Below are 26765 nucleotides of genomic sequence, written 5' to 3' on the forward strand. Positions count from 1 at the left end.
CATATTATGTGATCAAAACTACAGTCAAAAATGTGAATATTATTATAATGTAAATCAGCTGTTCTCTATGTGAAAATATAGTCACGTGTAATTTATTCCTGTGATCAAAGCTGAATTTATCATCATTGCTCCAGTCTTCAGTGTCACATGACCCCTCAGAAATCATTCTCATATGATGCTCAAGAAACATTTATGATTATTATCAGTGATGAAAAGTTCATATTTTTGTGAAAACTGTAATGTTATTTGATGAATAGAAAGTTTATTTGAAATGGTACTTTTTTTTGTAAATATTAATTTCATAAATGTCTTTTTTTAATCAGTTTAATGTGCCTTTGCTAAATAAAAGTATTAATTTCTTTTTTTTACTTACTCCATTTTGAATGGCAATGTATCATGATTTCCAAAAAAATTACTAAATAATAATAATTAAGCAGCTAAAACATTTAAAAAAAATGATAAGAAGAAGTAATCTTAGAATGAAGGGTCATGTGACACTGATGATGATGATAAATTCAGCTTTGATCACAGGAATAAATTACACTTTACTATATATTCACATAGGGAACCGTTATATTACATTGGAATAATATTTCACAATTTTTACTGTAGTTTTGATCACATAAATGCAGCTTTGGAGAGCTGTGGCCTGTTGCACAAAGCTCAGTTGCTACCCAGGTAAGTTTGAGATTAGTTTGAGCAAACTCTGGTTTTTCGGGCTTAAGGAGGTGGATTGGTCTTTAGCAGTGTTCATCACCATGGTAACTTACACTACACGGCTAACCTACTCTAGAGCAGGTTTTATTCTGGGATAGAAATCGCAAACCCAAACTCGACCAATCAGCTGCGAGTAAAGATGCAATAAAAGCCACACCCCCTGGATCTCATTCCAAATTAAAGCAGTTTATAGTGAGAGAACTCATCTTTTGGTGCTAATTATTTATTATATTCATATTATTTGAATTATAATTACTTTTAATTCATATAATATATTCATATAATTATTATATTTAGTTGACAAGTAGCCAAATATTAAAATAACAAGAACTGCAAGCAGTTTTACGGGCCACGCCCCAGAAGCGGCTGTAGCACAATGCAGAGCCAATTTTATAAATTTGTCCCCCACTGGACTCGAGACCCCCATCGTTCTAGAGAGAATCGACTAGAAATGAAGATTTGTTTTAAATAAATGCACAGTATTTAATATTTAAAAAGTTCAGTTTAGATCAATCTCAGAATGACTGGAACAGAAGCACATTTTGCAATTAACCAATTGGCATGCTAAGCTAACTAGCATAAAGATACAAACACAGGCAAGGTCAACTTTAGAGATGAATTTTTCTTTTGCGAAAAAATCGTATATCTCTGGAACAGCAGGTGGCGCTGTTTTGAAACTTCTCAGGTATGTTCAGGACATGCTGTCGATCGTGCATACCAAATTATTTATGCAGATATGTCAAATGTCTTAAAAGATATTGCCATTTATGACAAAATTCAAAATGGCGGACACAGGGTTCATCCGATCCTGGCATATCCGGTATCGACGGCTTTGGCATGACACAAGGAATCCATAGACACCAAAATTACAAACTGTTCAGAAGTTATGAGCAAAAATAGGCATTTTTCATATCTCATGACCTGTAGGTGGCGCTGCTCCCAGGTTTGGCATGAACCCTCAGGTCATGGGTCCAATGAAACGTACCTATTTGTTTCGATTGATCAAAGTTTGGCCGAATTACAGCCTGTGAACCAATTTTGGGTCGACCTTGTTAAGTTTGCGTCATCATAACTTTTTTCTTTCACCAGGAAGACAAAATTCTGTTCAGTCATTTCTGTGCAGCTCAGTCCAAAGATCATCTCTGCCAAGTTTTGTGAGAATTGGACACATTTTGAAGGAGGAGTAGCGAAAAAACTGAATACTGTACTTTTCAAAATGGCTGCCACTGTAATGGGCGTTTTAATGTACGATAATGAATAAGATCAGCATGAGTAAGTTTCATTTCTCTATATCAAATGATTCAAAAGTTATAACGGTTCAATGTTGAATTTTTGAACTGGTGGTGGCACTATGGAGTTGGTCTTAGAGACTCCAAATTTACTATTGATGAACATCTCTACAATTGTGCCAAATTTCATGGTTCATAAGGCTGACATTGACTCCCATTCGGGAAGAATAATAATAAGAAAACCAACAGATACAATAGGGGCTGTATACATGCATTCATAATATTAATATATATTAATACAATTCTTTTAAGCAACGTGTATTCATTTGAGCTCTTTGTGAACTATAATTATTAGGCATATTTCTTTGATTGACATCATGCATTGATACAGTCAGATATTCTTTCAGTGATTTATTCCTGCTTTGTAAACGCATTTAATCTCATGATACTTTTCAAAACAAAGTGAATTGCGCCGTCTCTCTCGCGAGAAGTCAATCAAACGGACACTGTTATTGGCTGTTTTCCGCACGTGTCACACTTTCAGGTGCATGCGCTTCAGAGTTAATCACATTTATACCAAGCTTTGAGAGACTGTTGAACTTGATCTAAACCAGGCTGGATTGATCTGGATTTGTCAACTCTAAACCGACTCTGAAACTCAGAGTTTGTTCAGCTAGATTCATGCAACAGACTCTTTTTAAAAAAAACCTTAATGTTTCCAAACTTTTGACCCGTAGTATGTGTACTCATAGATATATTTATAATGTGTGTATATGTTTTGAGGTGAAACACACTATAGACATTTTATGATATTCACACTATAACAGATGAAGGTGTATTTTCTACATGTGCAAACTGAAGCTACACCTCACACTGTGGCTCTTAAAGGGTTAGTTCACCCAAAAATGAGAATTATGTCATTAATTCCTCACCCTCATGTCGTTCGACACCCGTCAGACCTCCGTTCATCTTCAGACACAAATGAAGATATTTTAGTGTAAAGCTGATGCTGAGAAAGGCTTCAGATAGGCCTCCATTGGCATTCAGTACATTTACACTCACAAGACCCATAAAAGGCACTTAAAACGCCGTTACAAAGTCCATCTCACCACAGTGACTCTACAATAATTTTACGATGCGACGACAATAGTTTTTGTGCGCAAAAAAAAATCTAAATAACACCTTTATCCAACTTGTTCTTGTCTTCCGTGTGTGTCTCCACGACGCATGCGCGAGAATATGACGTAGACCCATGGAGGCCTATCTGAAGCCTTTCTCAGCATCAGCTTTACACTAAAATATCTTCATTTGTGTCTGAAGATGAACGGAGGTCTGACGGGTGTCGAACGACATGAGGGTGAGGAATTAATGACAGAATTTTCATTTTTGGGTGAACTAACCCTTTAAAGCATGTTTCTCTGTGCTCTACAGCTGCAGTAAATGCTCAGAGATCCAGCGCTTCAGCAGATTTCATTCACTCCACCGCATCAGCTAAACTCCTGTAGTCAAGCCCTGGATACTCATGATGTCACATCCTGGTCATCCTTCAGCTCCATGTTCAAGGTCACTGAATGGTCCTCCTGGGCTGCTGTGGAGATCCTCGCGCTGTCTTCAAACCGGCCTTCACGAGGGAGTAATGTGGCACGTGAGCGGAGGAGAGAGAAGCTTCATTGGTTTTAAAGGTATTTTGATGCTTACTCAAAGCAGACGCGTCCTCACCGCTGCAGACGCCATCTTCATCTTCATCATCCACTATCAAAGAGGAAGTGCCGTCTGTAGCGGATGAATCCAAACGTCTGGAGAGATCCACAGCCATCGTCTCAAACGTGTCTGTCAACAACAACTGCTTTTGATCAGAGGTGGACACTAACTAAATATATATGTACTTGAGCACTGTACTTAAAGGGTTAGTTCACCCAAAAATGAAAATTCTGTCATTAATTCCTCACCCTCATGTCGTTCGACACCCGTCAGACCTCCGTTCATCTTCAGACACAAATGAAGATATTTTAGTGTAAATCTGATGCTCTGAAAGTCCTCCATTGGCTCAATGCACTTTACACTCTCAAGACCCTTAAAAGACACTAAAGACGTCGTTACAAAGTCCATCTCACTACAGTGGCTCTACAATAACTTTATGAATCGGCGACAATAGTTTTTGTGCGCAAAAAAACCCTAAATAACGACTTATATAGTGATGACGATTTCAAAACACGGCCTCATGAAACTTCGAAGCGTTATGAATCAGTGAGTCGAATCAGCAGTTTGGATCGCCAAATTTTGGCAGTTTGACACGCGAACCGAATCATGAATGGACTCACTGATTCATAACGCTTCGAAGCTTCATGATGCCGTGTTTTGAAATCGTCATCACTATATTAGTCGTTATTTAGGGTTTTTTTGCGCACAAAAACTATTCTTGTCTCTTCATAAAGTTATTGTAGAGCCACTGTAGTGAGATGGACTTTGTAACGACGTCTTTAGTGTCTTTTAAGGGTCTTGAGAGTGTAAAGTGCATTGAGCCAATGGAGGACTTTCAGAGCATCAGATTTACACTAAAATATCTTCATTTGTGTTCTGAAGATGAACGGAGGTCTGACGGGTGTCGAACGACATGAGGGTAAGTAATTAATGACAATTTTCATTTTTGGGTGAACTAACCCTTTAAAGGAGTGGTTGCATGCGATTTCACTTTTTTAACTTTAGTTAGTGTGTAATGTTGCTGCTTGAGCATAAACAGTATCTGCAAAGTTACAGCGCTGAAAGTTCAATGCAAACAGAGATATTGTCTTTTAAAGTTATGGCAGTTTATCGCCTATAAAAACGGCTGGTTTGGACTACAACAAGCTTCTTCCCGGGTTGGTGACATCATAAACACCTGCTATTAACAAACACTGCCCCCGCGAACACGCAACAAAGACGTCGCCGTCATCACGAAAGAGAAAGAGCTGTTGCAGAACTACAAACTACATTTGGCCATCTAACCAATCGAAGACCATTGCGTTTTTCGGAGGGATGGGCTTCACAGAAGCAGGAAGCAAATGAGCCGTTCAAAGGACAGACAGCGGTGTGGAATAAAGGTCAAATATAAGAAAAATACGGCGTTTAAAAAAAAAAAAGAAGTGTTAAGACATGTTATACTGCACCCCATAAACACAACCAAGCCTAGAAAAAAAACACGGAACCACCCCTTTAAGTACTCTGCTCTGATTGGTCAGATGGTCCAGTCTGTTGTGATTGGTCTACTCTGCTCTGATTGGTCAGATGGTCCAGTCTGTTGTGATTGGTCTACTCTGCACTGATTGGTCAGATGGCCCAGTCTTTTGGTGAGTATTAAGAATATTTACACAGTTGATTTTCTTAAGTGAAGGTAAACGGTTGGGAAATTATGGGATGTGTATCAGTGTATTGGATCCGTGCATTCGGCCTTAAAGTGACAGCAGCTTTATAAAGGGCTTTGTAACTTTTAAACAAGTATTTAAATGAGTTTTAAGGTAGTCGTAGCAACACTGACTGGCTTAAACCACCATGATGATGGCACAGTGTGTGTTCATACAACAATAAAACAATGCGTTTGATACTTTTAACACTAGAACCGCTATGGGGTAAAATTTACCCATGGCTGTTTTTCAAATGTACATAACAGATTTCCAATAAAATATCCAAATCTCCCAGTCACTGACTTTTACTAAAACTGTGTTATTTACAATCCCCTGTTAAAAAATGTTTAGATAAAACCAGATTTAAAAACGGGGCATTTATACCTATAAGCACCAGCGGGTCAAATTTACCCCGATATAATTCCTCTATTTTCGTGCTGTGTTTGAGCGTCGGCTCACTGTAAACATTCACACAACGCACGGTCAAATAAGGATGTTTTAGCCTATTTATAAATGTTCAGACTTTGGATTAATTATACATTTTTGTTTTGCAATTTTATATTGAGTGTTGTTTGCTACTGTGTTGCTATTTATTCAAGTCTGCCCATTTCCTGAAAAAAAAAAAAACTGATATGATGGAATGAATAAAACAATTTTCATGATTATCCCAAGTTGCTGTTGTTCTCTTATTCAAATTATAAATGATATAACTATACAAATGAAAAATGTATTAGGTCAAACTGTGCGCATGTTATCCTTATCATAAATTGTCATTCATCTTATGCAGAGCTGTGAATTATTATTGCTCTTCATTGTGTATTTAGGGTATTTTAGTCATTTAAATAACATGATTTATCTTAATATGGGATTAATGACATTTTATTATAATATTACACCACCCAAATATGTATTTATTTCCATCTAATTCTCGTCGTCGTTACAGGTTTAGCCTATAGTCACCAAAAAGTGATTAGTGTATCTGCTTAAAATAGCATAAAACAACAGGACAAAAACATAGTTGATGACTAAAATAATAATTTCATGACTCTATACATTACTTTGTGAAGACCGTGGCATAATACAGTGGCATATTACGCTTTTTAGCCGTATCAATACAGTAATAATCTGCATGGGTAAATTTTCCCCGCTGGCGGTTTTAGGTATACAGCGACCTCTGGCGGTTCTAGTGTTCAAAGCAAGTACTTCTGTACTTTTACTTCAGTAAAAATCAGTTTTGACCACTTTGACTTTGTACCAGAGTAACATTTGACCAGTGGTACTTTTACTCAAGTTATGGAGTTGTGTACTTTGTCCCTCTATGGCCTCTATTTTTCTTCTGCATTGTAAAGTTGATGTTCAGCATATTCTGTAGGTATATCACCACTGTTTGCTACCACATGAGATTGTTCTGATTATCTCTATTATGTGTTAATAATAATAATAATAATAATAGCATGGTTTGCAGTGGCATCTGATCATCTGACCCACCTGGAGATCTCTGGTGTGATGCTGCAGCCTCTACCGTCACGCCACGCTCCAACTCATCTAACAATGACTGCAATCAGACTCGTGATTAAACCTGCTCATTATTTCACCTTTACTCAGCATCTAGAGTTTATACAACACTATAGAACCTTGCTTCCGCCATAAACTGAATAAACGTATTTATTCTTTCATAATTGCAAGGTTCTATCTCACAATTCTGACTTTTCCTGCAAAAAGAGAAAAAGGTCAGTTTATAACTCGTGTGAGAGCATGTCAGAATTATGATTTTCATATTTCACAATTCAAACCTTCTCAGATTTGTGAGATTATAAACCCCGAATTGAGTCACAATTACCTTTTTTTTAACTGAGTTTGTCTAAAAAATCTGACTTTGACAATGACAAAAAAGTCAGAATTGCAAGTTTTATAAACTCAAGATTACAAGAAAATGTCAGAATTGTGAGATTAAAAAGTCCCAATTACTTTTTTTAGTTTATATCTAAAAATGTATATAGAGTTTGTCTAAAAATTCAGATTTTTTTTTCTCTGATTTTTGAGGTTTAAACTCAGAAATGTGAGAAGTCACAATTACCTTTTATTTAATTGTGAGTTTTATGACAAAAAATTCTGAATTGCAAGAAAGTCTGAATTGTGAGTTTATATTTCGTAATTCTGACTTTGTGACTTTAAATCTCACAATTTTCTTTTTTTCACAATTCCAACAAAGTCAGAATTTTTAGATCTACGTACACTCGCAATAAAGAAGTAATTGTGACTTTAAATCTCACAATTGACTTTTTTTCACAATTCCAACAATTACCTTTTTATTGCGAGTCTAAAAATTCTGATTTTTTGGCAAAAAGAGAAAAAAAGTCAGTTTATAACTCTAGAATTGTGAGTTTGTTTTATAATTCTGGCTTTTTTCTCAGATTTCAGATTTAAAAAATGTCAGAATTGTGAGGTCACAATTACCTTTTATTTAATTGTGAGTTTTATGACTCCAAATTCTCCAAAAGACTTTTCACGCAAATAGAGAAAAAAGTCAGAATTGCAAGAAAGTCTGAATTGTGAGTTTATATTTCGTTATCCTGACTTTGTTGGAATTGTGGGAAAAAAAAGTCCATTGTGAGATTAAGTCATAATTACCTTTTTATTGCGAGTGTATATAAAAAAATTCTGACTTTTTTCTCACAAACTTATAACACGCAATTGCGAGTGTCAGAATTGTGAGTTTGTTTCCCAATTGGGATTTTTTTTCTCAGATTTGTGAGGCATAAACACAGAATTGTCAAATATCAATTGTGAGATAAAAAGTAAAGAGATATGTGTCACAATTCACTTTTTTAAATTGCGAGTTTATATCTAAAAATTGACTTTTTATTGCGAAATAATTAGACATAATTATATATTATAGTCATAGTTGTAAACTCACAGTTGTGAAAAAATGTCCGAATTGTGAGATTTAAAAAGACAATTACCTTTTTTAGTTTATTTATTTATCGAGTTATATCTAAAAATTCAGATTTTTTGGGCAAAAAGAGAAAAAAAAGTCAGTTATAACTCGGAATTGCAAGAAAATGTCAGAATTGTGAGTTTTTGTTTCATAATTCTGGCTTTTTCTCAGATTTTTGAGGTTTAAACTCGGAATTTTGAGAAGTCAAAATTACCTTTTTTTAAATTGCGAGTTTAGATCTAAAATTTGACATTTAATCGCAAAATAAGAAGTCATAATTATATAATTAGAATATTATAGTCATAATTATTATATATTATAGTCATACTTATAGTTACAAACGTACAATTGCGAGAAAATGTCAGAATTATTTATTTCGCAATTCGGACTCTCAGAATTATGAAAAGATGTCAGAATTGTGAGATAAAAGACACAATTACGTTTTTTAAATTGTAAATTTAAAGAAGAAACAGAGGGAAAAGTCAGTTTATAACTTGCATTTGCTAAAAATATCAGAATTGTGAGTTTATATTATGCAATTCAGACTTTTTCCTCAGATTTGTGAGGTTAATTGTGTCAAATTGTAAAACAAATCGCAATAACCTTTTTTATTTTATATTCTATGGCGGAAACAAGTTTCTATACAATTCACATTATGACGGGGAGTCTTATGAAGAATATAACTTGTCCAAAATATCAAATATAAATGTTTTTGAGTGGAATGTGAGCTGTAGATGGTTACTGTGAGATCTGTGCATCTACCTCAGACCAGTGTTTGTCCTCTTGGTTTCCAGATGTTGCAGATGCATTCTGGGGTTGATCTGATGCGAACGGGCGCATGGGGATACGATGCAGATACCCAAACCCCACGCCACAACCAAGACTGAGAGAACACAAACGGGACACGCGTGAGTACACACATACTGCTTAAAGTGCAGCTATTATGCTTTTTGGGATATGACCTTTCACGCAGTGTATGCTATATACACTCACCTAAAGGATTATTAGGAACACACACTAATACTGTGTTTGACCCCCTTTGGCCTTCAGAACTGCCTTAATTCTACGTGGCATTGATTCAACAAGGTGCTGAAAGCCTTCTTTAGAAATGTTGGCCCATATTGATAGGAGAGCATCTTGCAGTTGATGGAGATTTGTGGGATGCACATCCAGGGCACGAAGCTCCCGTTCCACCACATCCCAAAGATGCTCTATTGGGTTGAGATCTGGTGACTGTGGGGCCATTTTAGTCCAGTGAACTCATTGTCATGTTCAAGAAACCAATTTGAAAAGATTGGAGCTTTGTGACGGTGCATTATCCTGCTGGAAGTAGCCATCAGAGGATGGGGACATGGTGCTCATAAAGGGATGGACATGGTCAGAAACAATGCTCAGGTAGGCCGTGGCATTTAAACCATGCCCAATTGGCACTAAGGGGCCTAAAGTGTGCCAAGAAAACATCCCCCACACCATTACACCACCACCACCAGCCTGCACAGTGGTAACAAGGCATGATGGATCCATGTTCTCATTCTGTTTACGCCAAATTCTGACTCCACCATCTGAATGTCTCAACAGAAATCAAGACTCATCAGACCAGGCAACATTTTTCCAGTCTTCAACTGTCCAATTTTGGTGAGCTGGTGCAAATTGTCGCCTCTTTTTCCTATTTGTAGTGGAGATGAGTGGTACCCGGTGGGGTCTTCTGCTGTTGTAGCTCATCCGCCTCAAGGTTGTGTGTGTTGTGGCTTCACAAATGCTTTGCTGCAGACCTCGGTTGTAACGAGTGGTTATTTCAGTCAAAGTTGCTCTTCTATCAGCTTGAATCAGTCGGCCCATTCTCCTCTGACCTCTAGCATCAACAAGGCATTTTCTCCCACAGGACTGCCGCATACTGGATGCTTTTCCCTTTTCACACCATTCTTTGTAAACCCTAGAAATGGTTGTGCGTGAAAATCCCAGTAACTGAGCAGATTGTGAAATACTCAGACCAACAACCATGCCACGCTCAAAATTGCTTAAATCCCCTTTCTTTCCCATTCCGACATTCAGTGTGGAGTTCAGGAGATTGTCTTGACCAGGACCACACCCCTAAATACACTGAAGCAACTGCCATGTGATTGGTTGATTAGATAATTGCATTAATGAGAAATTGAACAGGTGTTCCTAATAATCCTTTAGGTGAGTGTATAATAGAGCTGTTTGTGAATGTACAAGGTCTGCAGAGTTTTAAAGATTAATGGAGTTATGGATTCTGAACGGAAATGAGTCGTCAGTATCTCCAGTCTCACTTCCTGCTGAACCTACGTAGGTTTGTAACTAATTAGCATAATGTCAGCCTCTGGTCTTGATTGGCTGAACAGCGTCTCTTTGCCCCGCCCTCACACACTGTAATTGTATCTGAGAGTGGAGTGGAGCAGACCAATCACAACAGACTGGGCCATCTGACCAATGAGAGCTGGACTGGACTGTATTCTGGATGTAGTGTTGCTGATGGATGTACCTTCCCTCTCCGCCCCAGGCTCCGTTAGGAGTGATCATCACTTCCCTACAGCGGTCACACCGTGTGTTATACACCAGCAGCTTCAGCGCCTTTCCCTCAGACGCCTCGATCAGAGAGAAGAAATCCTCCGACTGCAAACATTCACAGGCCGTGAGATTTCATTCATTCATCCATATCAAATGCAGTCTTCAAGGTTCTTACTTCCTGCAACACCTGGTCTGCTCCAACAATGTAATCTGAGTACGGCTTCAGTCCAGCCAGTTCAGCAGGAGAGTTCGCTTCCACATCCTGAAAGAAAGTCAATGAAAACCAATTAAACAAACGACATCCTTGCAAATAAACACACACAGTGCAGCCCAGAAGGCTGAGTCACTGTGATTATTGCAGTGTTTATTCGAAATGATTTATCGGTGCACATCATTATTATTTTAAAGTGGTGATGAATTGAGAAATCAATTTTCCCTTGAGCTTTTGATATATAAAGGTCATGGTGATATAAGAATATCCTGTACGTTTCAGAGCTGATAACTTCCTTGTTAGTCAAAGAAAAGCTTTTATAGACACCAGGCCCAGAAAACGCTCGATCTCAGAAAATGCCACACCTAATAGCATCAGCGTGAAGTGAAGCACCACCTCAACAGAAGAAGAACAACGCCTGATTCTGTAGCCCCGCCCACCGACTCGTGCCTGACATGACGTACGCCAACATAGAGCTAAACCGCATCGAACTTCTAAACATATCGTATAAGCTTCAGTTGGATTCCAATATTATGAATGCATGGATGAACTTTATTTTTAATGAATATCCAGCTCACGTGGGCAAGACATTGCGCGTCTGTTCTTTCATTTAACCACAGATTCGTTTGTAAACAAGAGGCTGGATTTGCAGACAGGATGAGATTACATGAATGAATGAAGCAGCACTAATGTGAGTAAAACAAGTTTTTTATATGTGATAGTTGCATTATGTAGCGTTCACACCAGCAGCGAATGATTCGCGCTATTCACGCGAAGTTGGACACTTGAACATTTTGAGTTTACTCGCTTCATTCGCGCATGAAATTCCCTTCACAACAGACGTGAATTTGCCTCATGGGAGGGGCTTCTGCCAGCCGGCTCGCCTCGTTGAGAAATGGCTGACATGGGCTGTGTTTACACGTCTTTTTTGTTAAATTCTACTGTTAATGTGACAAAACGTAGTTTTAAGACTTTTTCAGGCGATAATGTAGTTGTTTAAAGCTCAAATCTGTGGTTTATTTATAAAGAGAGCGCCTATTTGAACATGATTCATTTTTGGGCGAACTATCCCTTTAAATATGCAAATCTTATCCAATCCTAGCCGTGGTTGTTTACTTCCAAGTCTTCAGTTCGGCACGCCCATCAAAACCGAGTTTTTCAGAGAGCCTAAAAACCAAGGCAGAAAATAGCCTATTACTTATTCAGTATGATGTTTTTTAATGTAAAAACCACGCAAACGTCATAAGATGACCTCTGACATCAGTATAACACACAAATTAAAAAAGCCAGTTCATGACACCTTTATCATCTCTTCTCTGATGACGAGGGCGGGGCCACCTGTCACTCACATGAGATCAGCCAACATTTGTTCGTGAGTGTGAATGTGTGTTTAATACATTATACCTTATTGTAAAGTGATATTGTATTTTTTTTTAAATGCTCTATTTATTATTATTAATGATTTAATAGATTAAAAAATAATTTTCAATAGGGTCTGAGACTTTTGGACTGATTTAATGGCTTTAAAGGTCCCCTTCTTCGCGATTCCATTGTTCAAACTTTAGTTAGTGTGTAATGTTGCTGTTAGAGCATAAATAATACCTGTAAAATTATAAAGCTGAAAGTTCAATGCCAAGCGAGATATTTTATTTAACAGAAGTTCCCTTTCAAAGCCTACAGCGAACGGCTGGCTTGGACTACATCCTGGTGCTTCCTTCTTTAATTACGTCAGTAGAGCGGTAGAACAGACTAACCTCCGCCCACAAAGAAACGCGAAAAAGGGGGCGCGGTCTTGTTGCTGTCCCACGTGGAGAAGCGGACGGTCGCGTGGAGAAAAGGAACTGTTGCGTTGAGTGTGTTTATCGCCATGTCATCGAGACGCTGTTATTTTCATCCAGGAGTCAAATCCCCTTTGTTTGGCTTTCCCAGGGACGCTGTAGAGATTATTGAACGCATACATCTCTCCGTTAAGAGGCGTGACCTTTCCAACGTGCGCTAAGCTGCTGTCAAATTACAACACAGGAACCGCTTTCACGTGCGCTAAGCTGTGGTCGAATCACAGCACAGGAACCGCTTGCACAATCAGAACTCGTTACGTATTTCTGAAGGAGGGACTTTATAGAACAAGGAAATCACCAGCCGTTTTTAGGACAGTGGAAACAGCGGTACACAGATCAGTAAATAGTGTGAAAAATACTGTGTTTTTTTACACGCGAAACATGAACACATGTTATATTGCACACTGTAAACACAATCAAAGCTTCAAAAAAACACGAAGAACGGGACCTTTAAATGATAAAACGCAGCTCACCAACACATGCCAGACGTTGTGATTGGCCCCTTGGAAAGAGCAGAACTTGACGCTGGCCCCCAGTAAGCCCTGACCGCCCCACATGTTACTGGGAACGACCTGCAGCTCTCGGATCCTCATCACTTTACTGCTGTACACCTCCAGCTTCACCGGCTTCTCCACGTTCGCCCTCAGGAGGTCTTTCAGCGTGCTGCTTTCTTTATTCTGATCACACACACACACATGCGTTAGGCTCTCAGAGGCATGCAAGAAGTCTTCAGATGTTCATCATCATCATGATTTGTGACTTCTGGTTCTGACTCCTCATGAAATTTAGGAGATTTAGGAGTCTCACCAGTCTGGTGTGTCCAATAGACAAAATAAAATCAAAGAAGGGCTCCAGGCCGGCTCGCTCCGCTGGAGAATTCTCCTGGATCTGGGAATTAAAGCGGAATATTATGAAAGAGACCATGATGCTTCTGTAAATCATAATTATGACGAAATTGACATACTAAGTCGAAATAAAAAGTCGAAATTGAGTCATATTAAGAAAATTGTCATACTTAAATTAAAAACTCAAAATGCAATTATGACACAAATAAAATTATATTTGTATGTGCCATAATTTGGAACTGATTCAGAAATCATCTTAAAGGGAAATCATTTAGGATTTTAAAGCTGCACTATGTAAGTTTTCCGTCCGCTAGAGGTCGCCTGTTCAAAACAAAGGCGTAGTTTGATGACGGCACGTTTGAGCGCAGAATCTGGGGACATGTGGTCTTCAGCTCACAGCCGGTGGGAAAGAATCAGGATAGGATAGAAATCATGTTGATGTGATTATTAACATTACTGTAGTCTGAAGCAGAGCAGGAGCGAGTGTTGTGGAGCTGAGGAACCGCTGGAGCGATTGTTAAAGGGTCACTTCAGTGATTTAGCATTAAGGCCTGTTCACACCGGGACGATTTTCGCACGCGTTTATCGCCGACGTTTAACGCCTCGGGACTAAACAATGGGCGCCAATGTGAGTGTTCACACCGACGCACAAAACGCCAGGCGTAAAAGCGTCATTTTAAAAAAAACGCCTCGGGTTTGTTTTTTTATTTTGACGCGGCGCGTAAAAAACTGTCCGACCAATGAGATCGGCGCTTTTGTTCACGTGCCTGGAGCTGCTGAAGTGACAGTAAAACACCACTTGGTGGCGCTCAAGCACAAAACGGTCTTGCCGAGCACACATTGATACGACGAAGAAGTAGTCAGTAGACAAAGAAGAAGATGAACTGCTAATGCTGCTTGCCAGTTAGCAAAAAGTGTGTGAATGGTTTTGTCCATATACATATGTCTATGGTTTTGGCAAGCACGTAAATACTGTCTCTCTTCTCCTTCTGTGTGACAAGCGAGTGTCAGAGGCTTAAAGTGCCGCAGCACCATCTTGTGTACCGCGAGCGCATCGACTGAATGTGCACGTTCACTCGGCGCAGCGCCAGTGAAAATCGCTTGGGTGTGAACACTCAAGACGCGCCGAAAAACGCTGCCGATAAGCGCGCGCGATATTCGTCCCGGTGTGTACAGGCCTTTAGGTTTTGTATCAGTAGAAACCCGGTAGTATATTCAAATGATGGTACTTCCCCCCTCATATCCCCCTGAGACGAGATAATTATGCATTTTATTTCTGGAAAAAATCCTCCGATGACGCAAATATCGTCATTTTGCGTCATCAGAGGATTTTTTGGCTAGAGGCTAAAGACTACAGCCACTAGATGGAGCTGTTCCGCATGTTATCAACTGCCCACAGCGGAGAGATCTCACACACAGAATGAAGACACAGACGGCCGCACGGACAATCATAACGGAGCGGTGCAGAGCAAAGTGAGTGTTTCAACTTTTCAATTAATTCCTGTGATAGTTTAGCTTCCAAATGCGATCTGAAAACGTTAACGTTACCTCAGCTCTGCTCAGCTCTTCGAGAGGAATGAATGAAATCTGATCCTGCTGCGTCTGTGCCGTGACTTTCGTTCGGCTCACTCACACTTTATTGAAAACACACGTTCAGTTTATAATTGTAGTGTTTATTCTCCAACTGAACTAAATGATTGTATTACTATGAAGATCAAAACGACGGTGTATGGAGTGGCCTCGTAGGGCAGCGAAGCAAGTGCATTCTGGGAGTTGTTGTCTTTCATCCACAAGAGACAAATAAATTTTCTGTCTTTTCTCAGTCTAGAAGGCACCAAATTCAAAAATTATTTCACATTTCTACTACATAAATGACTCTGTTTAAATACAAAGCTTAATTCTAATCACTGAAGTAATCCTTTAATAAGATGAATGCAACACACGGCTCGCGAGCAGCGGGACTTTTATTACGCCACAGTCGCCGGTGGGACTTTTATTATGCCACAGTGGCCAGAGGGTCTTTTATTATGCCACAGTCGCCGGTGGGACTTTTATTATGCCACAGTCGCAGGCGGGACTTTTATTATGCCACAGTCGCCAGAGGGTCTTTTATTATGCCACAGTCGCCGGTGGGACTTTTATTATGCCACAGTCGCAGGCGGGACTTTTATTTTTCCAAGTGACAATATTCCGATTTTAATCATCTTAAATCAGAATAACATCTCCTCTCTTCTCTGATAACGAGGGCGGGGCAACCTGTCACTCACATGAGATCAGCCAATAGCAAACCACAACCATCCAATCAATTCCCCACAGACACAATCAAGCCCCGCCCTACATTTGTTCTTGTTTGAGAAGCGTTTCACTCGATATACGGCACAATAGAGAAGAAAAGACGAACGCAACTTCTGTTTCATGCCGACTTTAATTCAAAGGCAAAACAAGTTTATTTTTCTTATCCCATGGACCGATATTTTTCTTTTTTTAAGGATAAACTCACTTTTAATCAATTTGATTGGAAAACAAGACTTAATATCTTCAGTCATTTTGCTTCAAGTAAATGTATCTTGATTTAAATTGTTTTAGATTGCTGTCAAATCGATTAAAAATAAGTTTGTGTTTACATAATACATGTGGGTGTGCTGTGTATAATTATGTATAAATAAATACACACACACGCACACATATATATATATATATATATATATATATATATATATATATATAATTTAAGAAATATATACATGCATGTGTGTGTGCTTATATATACATAATTATACACAGCACACACACATATATACAAATGTTGAGTCAAATTAAGAAAACTGTCATACTTAAATTGAGAAAACTCACAATTATTACAAAAATATTTGTGTGTCATCCTTTGGAACTGATCCAGAAATCTTCTTAAAGGAAAATAATTTAGGATTTGAAGTCCTCTATTTTTCCAAGTGACAATATTCCGATTATTACTCTAATAAACATAGAAATAGACGAAATTGTATTTTTCAATGCTGTGACACTAGGACACGCTTGACAAACCTTTAGGTCGTATGTTATTTACTTTATCACACCCTGTTAATTGCTGATTCATCAGACTCTATGTCCAACTAAACGCGATATAATGACTAAAACAGCTGTTAATGTCGCACTCACCGCGTGCACGTGATATCCGCCCTCTGCAGCAAACACGCTCTGAATCAAACCCATCATGAACTGCGGACGGCCGGTGGACGAACAACAATCCTACTACAGCCAAGCTCTGCTCATGAATATTGATTAGTACATGAGGACGTTGCTTAGTAACCTTCCTGAAGCTACTCATTAATATTAATTAAACGCCTGCTTTTAGCCAATCACGTTACTCTGCGACTCTCGACGTCAAGCCTTCACCATAGTAGGATTCGTCCGTTCGCTTTTTAAAAAACTCTTTCTACTTTATTAAAACAAACATTAACAAGACGAAAATTAAATATAACAGTATGGTATACAGATAAAGACACTAAAAATATTATTAGTGTTTTCGCTTCGGTTAAACAGACGTGAGTAATCAATCTTAGAAGATCGCTAGGCATAATTACACAGGTGCCGGTGTCTGTGTTTGATTACTATTCCTGTGCAGGTGTCTATCGACTGCAGATTTCCGTTATTTAAAATCTCAGGTGCTGTTTTGACGCCGCTAACGTTATTATAACGTGAATTAGTTGAATTATCCGGATACAATATGTCAGAAAACGATCAGACGTGTTTGGTGAGTTTTGATTTCATATGTTCGATCTTTTTTTTAATCATATTTTAATGGTGTTTTCTTTAACAGCCGTTAATTCTATATTACATGAGGGAGAAATGCTTCAGACATGCCATCAATACAGCTGTGAAGAATTTAAAGTTGTATAATAATGATCCAGTGCTCCGGTTCTTCAAAGCTTTCGCAATTATGATGGATGGTAGGCTAAAGTTGGACTTATTTACATATTGTTAAAAATAAAGGTTCCAGGAAGGGAGAGATACCATAGAAGAACCGTTTCAGAAAACCTTTTAGTGAACATATCTTCAATTATGAAGAGCATTTTAACCCCTTTTCCTCTATAAATAATTTTTTTTTCCCGCAATGGAAAGGTTTTATGGATGTGAAAGCCCGTGTTAGTGCCAGTGGACCTTATTGACAACAGCGCCATCTACTGTTATTTAATGTGTTTTTGGGTTGTTATGCTGACGAAGCAATGCAAAAATATATTTCCAAGAAATTTAAATAGACAAACTCCAGCTGACATGATTTATAGAGACCACAGAATACAACATTAAAAAAATATAATTGCGACTTTTTATCTCACAATTACGAGTTTTATATCTCGCAAATTCTGACGACTTTTCTCAAATTGGAAATTTGGGGGGAATTAAAAGACTTTGGAAAGAAAACATTGGAAAAAACACTATTTTCATAAGTCATTCTGACTTTACAACTAGCAATTGTGAGTTACAAAGTTAGAATTGCGTTTTATAAAGTCAGAATTGTGTATAATAAACTCACAATTCTGACAATAGTGAGTTTATATCTCATAATTCTTACTAAATCTTTCAATTGTGACTTTATAACACACAATGGCGACTTTTTTTGCAATTGCGAGTTTATCTCGTAATCCTGACTATATCATGCAATTCTGACTTTTAATCTTCCAATTGTGAATTTATATCTCGTAATTCTGATTATATCTTGCAATTCTAACTTTGCAAGTTTTTTTTCCCTCAGAATTGCGTGATATAAAGTTTATATTTATATTAGCAATTCTGATTATATCTCTCAGAATTGTGAGCTATAAACTCGCAACTGGGAAAATGAATGGGAAAAAATATTTACTTTTTTAGTTATTCTGACTTTATAACTCGCAATTCTGACAATAGCGAGTTTATATCTCATAATTCTTACTAAATCTCTCAATTATGACTTTGTAACACACAATTGCGCCTTTTTTTGCAATTGCGAGTTTATATCTCGTAATTCTGAGGAAAATAAACTTGCAAATGCGTGTGATATAAAGTTTCTATTTTTATACACAATTCTGACTTTATCACGCAATTCTGACTACTTTTCTCAGAATTGTGAGCTATAAACTCGCAAATTGGAAATTGTGGGGGAGAAAAGGCTTGGGAAAATAAATGGGAAAAATAGACTTACTTTTTTTCTTGCAATTTCGTGTTATAAAGTCAGAATTGGGTGATATAAAGTCACAATTGGGAGAAAAAAGTAAGAATTGCGTATATAAACTCAATTCAGACAATTGCGAGTTTATCGCAATCCTGACTATATCACGCTATTGACTTTTTATCTTGCAATTGCGAATTTATATCTTACAATTCTGACTTTAAAACATGCATTCGAGACTTTTTTTCTCAGAATTGTTTGATATAAAGTTTATTTATATACGCAATTCTGACTTTTTTCTTCCAATTGCTAGTTTATATCTCGTAATCCTGACTTTATAACACGCATTTGCAAGTTTATTTTTCTCAGAATTGCGTGATATAAAGTTTATATTTGTATACACAATTCTCAATTGCATGTTATAAAGTCACAATTGCATGATATAATCTTGAAAGAAAAAAGTAAGAATTGCGTATTTAAACTCAATTCAGACAATTGCGAGTTTATCTCGTAATCCTGACTATATCACGCAATTTACTTTTTATCTTGCAATTGTGAATTTCTATCTTGCAGTTCTGACTTTTTCTCAGAATTGCTTGATATAAAGTTTATATTTATGTACGCAATTCTGACCTTTTTCATGCAATTGCGAGTTTATATCTCGTAATTCTGACTATATCTCACTATTCTGACGGAAAAAACTGCTTGGGAAAATGAATGGAAAAAAAAGACTTACCTTTTTCATAAGTCATTCTGACTTTATAACTTGCAATTGTGAGTTACAAAGTCTGAATTGGGTGATATAAAGTCACAAATGCGTGTTATAAAGTCAGAATTACGAGATATAAACTCGCAATTGCGAGAAAAAAAGTCAGAATTGCGAGTTTATATCTCGTAATCCTGACTTTATAATCCGCATTTGCAAGTTTATTTTTCTCAGAATTGCGTGATATAAAGTTTATATTTTTATACGCATATTTTTCAATTGCGTGTTATAAAGTCACAATTGCATGATATAATCTCGCAATTGCGAGAAAAAAGTAAGAATTGCGTATATAAACTCACAATTCTGACAATTGCGAGTTTATATCTCATAATTCTTACTATATCTCGCAATTCTGACTTTATAACACACAATTGCGACTTCTTTTTTCAGAATTGTGAGCTATAAACTTGCAATTGGAAATTGCGGGTGGAAAAAGAATGGGAAAAAATACTTAATTTTTTTCATAAATCATTCTGACTTTATAAATCGCAATTGCGAGTTTATATCACGCAAGTCTGAGAGAAAAGTCAGAATTGCAAGATGTAACCTCGTAATTGCGATAATAAAAGTCAGAATTGTGAGATAAAAAGTCGCAATTACCTTTTTTTATTCTGTGGTGGAAACAAGCTTCCATAGCTTTTTAACGCGGATGCCATTGAAAACACGGTACATCTATAATCCCGCACATCCTCTCTTTCATACCTGTCATGGCGCCGCTCTGAATAAGGTCTAATCCTGACTATATCTCGTAATTCTGACTTTATCAGAATTTTATATTCTGATTTATATTTATACACGCAATTCTGACTACTTTTCTCAGAATTGTGAGCTATAAACTCGCAATTGGAAATTGCGGGGGAAAAAAGGCTTGGGGAAATGAATGGGGAAAATAGACTTACTTTTTTAAATAAGTCATTCTGACTTTATAACTTGCAATTGTGAGTTACAAAGTCAGAATTGAGTGTAATAAAGTCAGAATTGCATGATATAATCTTGCAATTGCGTGAAAAAAGTCAGAATTGCGAGTTATAAAGCTAGAATTGCGTATAAAAACTCAGACAATTGCGAGTTTATATATCATAATTCTTACTATATCTTGCAATTCTGACTTTATAACACGCATTTGCGTATAATATATAGCTATAAACGAGCTATTGGGGAAAAAATTACTTTTATAGGAGTTTATATCACGCAAATCTGAGAGAAAAGTCAGAATTGCACGATGTAACCTCGTAATTGCGGGGGGAAAAAACGCAATTACCTTTATTTTTTATTCTGTGGTGGAAACTATCTATAATCCCGCACAGCCTCTCTTTCATACCTGTCATGGCGCTGCTCTGAATAAGGTCTATAGAGAACCTTTATTTTTAAGAGTGTTTCCATTTTCGCTACTTCCCATTCTTCTGTGTTTATGACAGTTGATGATTATCAAGGTAAAATGCTGTATGGCAACTGCTGATAGTGATGTTGATGATGATGATGATGACGAAGGCTCATTGCAGGTCGCATACAAGAGGCTTTGCGAGATCTCGTCCAGCTGAAAGATCATCCACATCTGTCTCTGTGCTCCACAGTAGCTCTCCTTTGCGCACACAAGCGCTGCGAAACCATTGGTAACTCTGAGCCTGACGCTCTGTACACACACTGAACCGAATGACGGATGAATGAAACGTTGATTAATGGATCATCTGTGTCATTCTGTATCCACATCAGATGGAGATGCTGTGAATGAGCTGAACTCTGACCTGAAGCTGTCCGGATCCACAGCCGGGGACAGGGCGCTGTATTACGCAGCGCTGCTTTACTGGATCCTGGAGATCAACCACAGAGCCAGAACATGCATCAAGAGGATGCTGAAACTCTCGGAGAGGTCACCAGAGGTTTGTTGACACAGAAATTAAACAGCCTACACGATCATATTTGATACACAAAGGCCTCTAAATGTCAACATGATCAAAACTTTGCTGTCGCGCACAATTGATATCTGTCGTCTGATTGGTAGTTTAGACTTTTTATTGAGGATTGTAAAAAACGTTAGTGTTAAAGGGTTAGTTCACCCAAAAATTAAAATTCTGTCATTAATGACTTCCCCTCATGTGGTTGGACACCCGTCAGACCTCCGTTCATCTTCAGACACAAATGAAGATGAAATCTGATGCTCTGAAAGGCCTCCATTGGCACGGTTCACTCTCAAGACCCTTAAAAGACACTAAAGACGTCGTTACAAAGTCCATCTCACTACAGTGCTTCTACAATAACTTTATGAATCGGCGACAATAGTTTTTGTGAGCAACAAAACCCTAAATAACGACTTATATAGTGATGACGATTTCAAAACACGGCCTCATGAAGCTTCGAAGCGTTATGAATCAGTGAGTCGAATGATGATTCGGATCGCGTGTCAAACCGCCAAACTGCTGAAATTTGGTGATTCAAACTGCTGATTCGACTCGCTGATTCATAACGCTTCGAAGCTTCATGAGGCCGTGTTTTGAAATCGTCATCACTATATAAGTCGTTATTTAGGTTTTTTGGGGGGAATCCCCCCTCATATCCCCCTGAGACGAGAGAATTATGCATTTTATTTCTGGAAAAAAATGTGGCCAGAGGCTAAAGACTACAGCCACTAGATGGAGCTGTTCCGCATGTTTTCAACCTGCCCACAGCGGAGAGATCTCACACACAGAATGTAAATGCACTCGGCTCGGCCTCGGGCATTAATAACGGAGCGGTGCAGAGAAAAGTGAGTTTCAACTTTTCAATGAATTCCTATGAAAGTTTAGCTTCCACATGCGATCTGAAAACGCGCCAGACTGGACATGCGCTGAGAAGGACTGCCGCGCTTACCTCAGCTCTTACTTCCAATAGTAGAAATGTAATTAATTTCAAAATTCATTACAGGAATTACTTTTTTTAATTGGGAAAAAGATCTGCTTCACCAAAAAAAAAGGTTAATTACATTCTTAAAGCGAATACATGTCATTACATACACAACACTAACACTAAAATTTGAGTTTTTTGCAAGTTTTATCTTATTCAAATTTTACCCTATTATTGTTGTATTGGGGATTGCGAGAGCGTATTTGGAAATATTGCACTCAAACTTGTCATGCGCTGGTGTGCACTAAAGGCCACAACTGGTGTGTTCATGAGTTGTTTTTCTTTATCAACAGGGGCTTATTCTCAAGGGTTGGATTGTGTTGACCTCTGACACGGAAGAGAACAGACATCAGGCCATACGTTACTTTGACAGTGGCGTTCAGGACACAGGAAACTTATTTGGACTCATGGGAAAAGTAAAACGTCTTTAGACAGATGCTCTATTTTGAATCTTGCAGGGACTAAACTGTTTGTTTGCCCTGCAGATGGAGTTCTTCATGGCGAAGCAGGATGAGCAATGCGCTCTTGACATCGCCAACCAGATTATAGTCTCTCATCCGGACTTCAGCCCGGCGCTCGTCATGAAGATGAAGGTGTTCATGTCTCTGCGTGACTGGGGTCAAACGGAGGAGGTCGCCCGGAGGTGTGTGCTCTTCTGGGGCCTCATTTATAAAACTGTGTGTAGGATTTGCGTCAGAAGTGGCGTACGGATGAAACACAGGACGTGCGTACGCACAGAAATAGTTGGATTTATAAAGCCGTGCGCACGCACATCCTACGCAGTTTTCACTTAATACATCACAATCAATTCTAAATGTAGCGCAGCTTTTGCGGATTCATGTCACGCCCATAGTTGCCCATAAATAGTCCGTGAAACGCCCACAAGTTAATATTCATCGATTGCGAAATCATGGCAAACACAGAGAGGAAATCAAAAAGAGGAGAAAAATGTTGTTTTGGAGGGCACAGTGTGGGCATTACTAATGCCAAAAAGGCACTTGAGTGGCAAAAGGTTGTAGACGCTGTAAATGCTGTCGCCTCACAACCTCAGACCGTGGCCGAAATAAAAAAGAAATGGTCGGACATCAAAGTCGAGGCAAAAAAGCGTCTAGCGCTGCATCTCCAGAGTGTGTCCTCTGTCTGAAGATGCGTTCTTCACTCCCAATCCTTCCATTCGCCACATCTTCTAGAGCGCAAGATCAGCCATTGTGCGTCATTACACATTGAGATGGGCATTTTATTTCCATCCATTTAATTGCATCTGACAAGCTACAGATGTCGGTTATAATCTACGTGGAAATGGGAAATAGTTCAGTGCAAATGTAATGTCTTGTAGGATTCTGAATGGTTGAGACATACGTCATACGTTATTTGATCAAAAATAAAACTAAAGTTATATGCATGAATACCATGATTCCATAGCTGATGAAGAAATTTTACTATGAAAAAACTATCTATCTATCTATCTATCTATCTATCTATCTATCTATCTATCTATCTATCTATCTATCTATCTATCTATCTATCTATCATCTATCATCTATCATCTATCATCTATCATCTATCATCTATCATCTATCTATCTATCTATCTATCTATCTATCTATCTAATCATCTCTGCTCCGCCAGACGGACACATTGACGAGATTATCAGTTTTGTTCATTATTTCGTTCTTTTTACCATATTATTTGTAAACAGATGAATTGCATAGCATGCTAATATAATTGTAGAACACTTTTCACTTTTCTTTTTGCAAATATGTGTTAATTTGCATTTCTGTTGTAATTTTCGTTTGATTTTGTTTGTTTTACACTGCAGATCAAACGGGTGTTCGTATAGGCTGTTAATTGTAAGGCTTGCTTTGTGAAGTCTTCATGTTATGAGAGGCAGTTTTGCCATTTCTTATACACAACGGTCTACAGTTTCACACACTTTCACGTGTTTCTTCATCTGCCGACGGTGTCGCCATTTCTCATTTAACCCGTTTTTGTGCGTCCGCCTGGGTCAGAGCTTGCGTGAAGGACCGCACATTTTCCCGTCAAGTTTGCTTTTTATAAATACCAATTATTGCGTTGAGAGCGGCGCACGCATTCTTTTGTGCGTACGCAACGTTTATAAATGAGGCCCCTGAGCTTTTATTGGAACAGATGGTTTTAGATGTGATTCCGTGAGTTTGGTTGAAATGTGCAGAGTTCTGGAGAGAGACGGACAGGATCTGAAAGCTCTTCAAATGATGACTGTCATTGCTGCGGCTAAGGATGGAAATCTGGAGATGGTAATTTCTTTTTATTCAAATGTAAATGGACTATTTTCAAAACTGAATGAAATCATTTCTATATTCACATCTATATGTAACTATTTGGCTGCATCCGAAATCGCATACTTCCCTATTATATAGTCAATGAAAAACAGTACATGACAAAAGATGTCCAAAAAGCACAGTACTCTTAAAAGAGCAGGCAAAAAATTCTCGGATGACATTTACTATCCCATGAGGCCACAGGAGAGGATTTGTGAACGGCAGTGAAGTGACGGTAGGTCACATGATAATGACGTGAAAGCATTACATCCAGATTACGTTCATACTACTGTACACAGAACATACTTTTTTAGCACTAATTACTCGTTCAAAATAAGTACCTACTTGAGAGTTTGCAATTTCGGACACAGCCTTTGTGTAACATTCAGTTTGGTTTCTGTTTTCATGGACTTTTGCGCTGCTTCCGAAATCATGTACTAAGTAGGTACTACTACATTTGAATTTGAATCTACTTCGTGACTGTTAAAAATAGTATGAATGTGGGTAGTATGAGTGAAATCTGGACGTACATCCGCCATGTTGTTAGTGTCATGTGACCTACAGAGTCAGTTGCGTTGCTTCACTTCCATTCATAACTTCTCTTCTGTGGCCTCATGGGATAGTAAAGTGTCCATCGGATGCACACTTCAGAATCCCGCCGGAAGTATTAGGCAGATTTCTCATAATGTTCTTTGAATGCGATGTATTTGATTTCAAACATTTTTGGCCGTTTCTTTACTTACGTCTCAGTTTAAACTATAAAAAAAGGCAAATTTGAGAAAACTGTGACGTCATGCACGTTTTCAGTCCATCGCCACCTACTGGCCTGGCAGCAGAATACTGTGTTTTTAGCTATTTTCACAGATCTGTTAACAGGGATCGTTTTGACAAAGTTGTTGTGTATGCAAAGGAAAAACGCTTCCTTTTTTATTACATTATTGTTAGAGTTGGGTATCATTTGAATTTTAACGATTCTGCTTATCGATTCCTAATTTCGATTCCAATAGGGTAAAAAACACATTTATTATTAGGCTATTATTGCAAAAGATTTCATTGTAGCTGAATACCATGAACAAAAATCAACAGGCTAGCAACTTTTGCCTATGGTTTAAAAAAAAAAGCCTAATATAAATTTAAAGCATTATTAAAGACAAGTTAACACTCAGTAATTTAAAAAGAAAAAATAAACAAATTAGCAATTGCACAAATAAATACAACCAAACAAAGATGATTGAAATAAACATTTTCAGGTAGGTACAGAAACTAATCAAATATAAAATAATAATATATAGGCAATACATTACAGTTAAAAGTTAATTCTCTCTAGAACAACAAATTAATTTTATCGTCTTTTGTTGTTTGATTAACGTTATCATAGAAACGCATCAAGAAAATCTGCCATCAACGACAGAACCGACTGTGTTTGAGAGTATTTTGACATTTTTGTGTGTATTTGTCCGATCGCATGCTGTGCAAAAAGACGAGAAGAGAACTCCGTTCATTATCGGGCACAATTCATTCACTATGAGAACCGTGTGCAGCGGTTTAAAATCACAATAAAATGCGCACACGGGAACCGATAAGCGGAATCGAAATGCGCGTTTCTTATCGAATCACCGGTTCTGGGCAATTTGGAACCGGTTCTCGATACCCATCCCTAATTATTGTCGTGTAAACGCACCCTAAGTATGTGACAACAATTTAAAATGATAATTTTTCCTTTCATCTCAGACATTCTGACTTGTCTATGACCCACAAATGTTATTCCATTGTGTATTTCAGGTGAAAGAGCGTCTTCAATCTTTAATGAATGCTGTAGAGATCTCTGAGCCCAGTAATCCCAGCATGCATCTGGAGATCACAGCACCCATCAGCCGACTGGTGCGAATCACTCTCATAGTAACTAAACATCCGGTGTCCCCTTATACACTGTTAGTGCTAATATGCTTGTTTATTACCACTTTAGCCCTGAACACACACCGTCCTCAC

At 38.0% G+C, this 26765-nt stretch overlaps 3 protein-coding genes across 6 annotated transcripts in view; 2 read left to right on the top strand and 1 right to left on the bottom strand.

The window, feature by feature from the left end:
• Positions 1–5718, top strand: part of wdr48a (WD repeat domain 48a) — a 40396-nt gene extending 34678 nt beyond the window's left edge. For all 4 annotated transcript variants that reach the window (XM_079806389.1, XM_079806386.1, XM_079806387.1 and 1 more), the window contains one exon: positions 3378–5718. The gene's annotated coding sequence lies outside the window, so the exon portion shown is untranslated. The remainder of the gene's footprint in view (positions 1–3377) is intronic.
• gorasp1b (golgi reassembly stacking protein 1b) lies at positions 3467–16897 on the bottom strand (the record flags this gene model as incomplete). Its single annotated transcript, XM_079806390.1, has 9 exons — positions 3467–3567; positions 3645–3776; positions 6815–6881; positions 9027–9147; positions 10768–10898; positions 10969–11055; positions 13316–13519; positions 13650–13730; positions 16844–16897. The coding sequence occupies 9 exons, from the start codon at positions 16895–16897 to the stop codon at positions 3467–3469; spliced, it is 978 nt and encodes a 325-aa protein (XP_079662516.1).
• Positions 16898–17411: 514 nt separating this feature from the next.
• Positions 17412–26765, top strand: part of ttc21a (tetratricopeptide repeat domain 21A) — a gene marked incomplete at both ends in the record, with an annotated part of 43507 nt that continues 34153 nt past the window's right edge. The window contains 8 exons of the mRNA XM_079806847.1: positions 17412–17438; positions 17505–17634; positions 21099–21209; positions 21310–21476; positions 22770–22892; positions 22962–23119; positions 24668–24752; positions 26559–26657. Of these exons, the coding sequence (XP_079662973.1) occupies positions 17412–17438; positions 17505–17634; positions 21099–21209; positions 21310–21476; positions 22770–22892; positions 22962–23119; positions 24668–24752; positions 26559–26657 (900 nt within the window). The remainder of the gene's footprint in view (positions 17439–17504; positions 17635–21098; positions 21210–21309; positions 21477–22769; positions 22893–22961; positions 23120–24667; positions 24753–26558; positions 26658–26765) is intronic.

Source organism: Gobio gobio (genome assembly GCF_949357685.1).
Source record: "Gobio gobio genome assembly, chromosome: 23".
NCBI classification, from domain to species: domain Eukaryota; kingdom Metazoa; phylum Chordata; class Actinopteri; order Cypriniformes; family Gobionidae; genus Gobio; species Gobio gobio.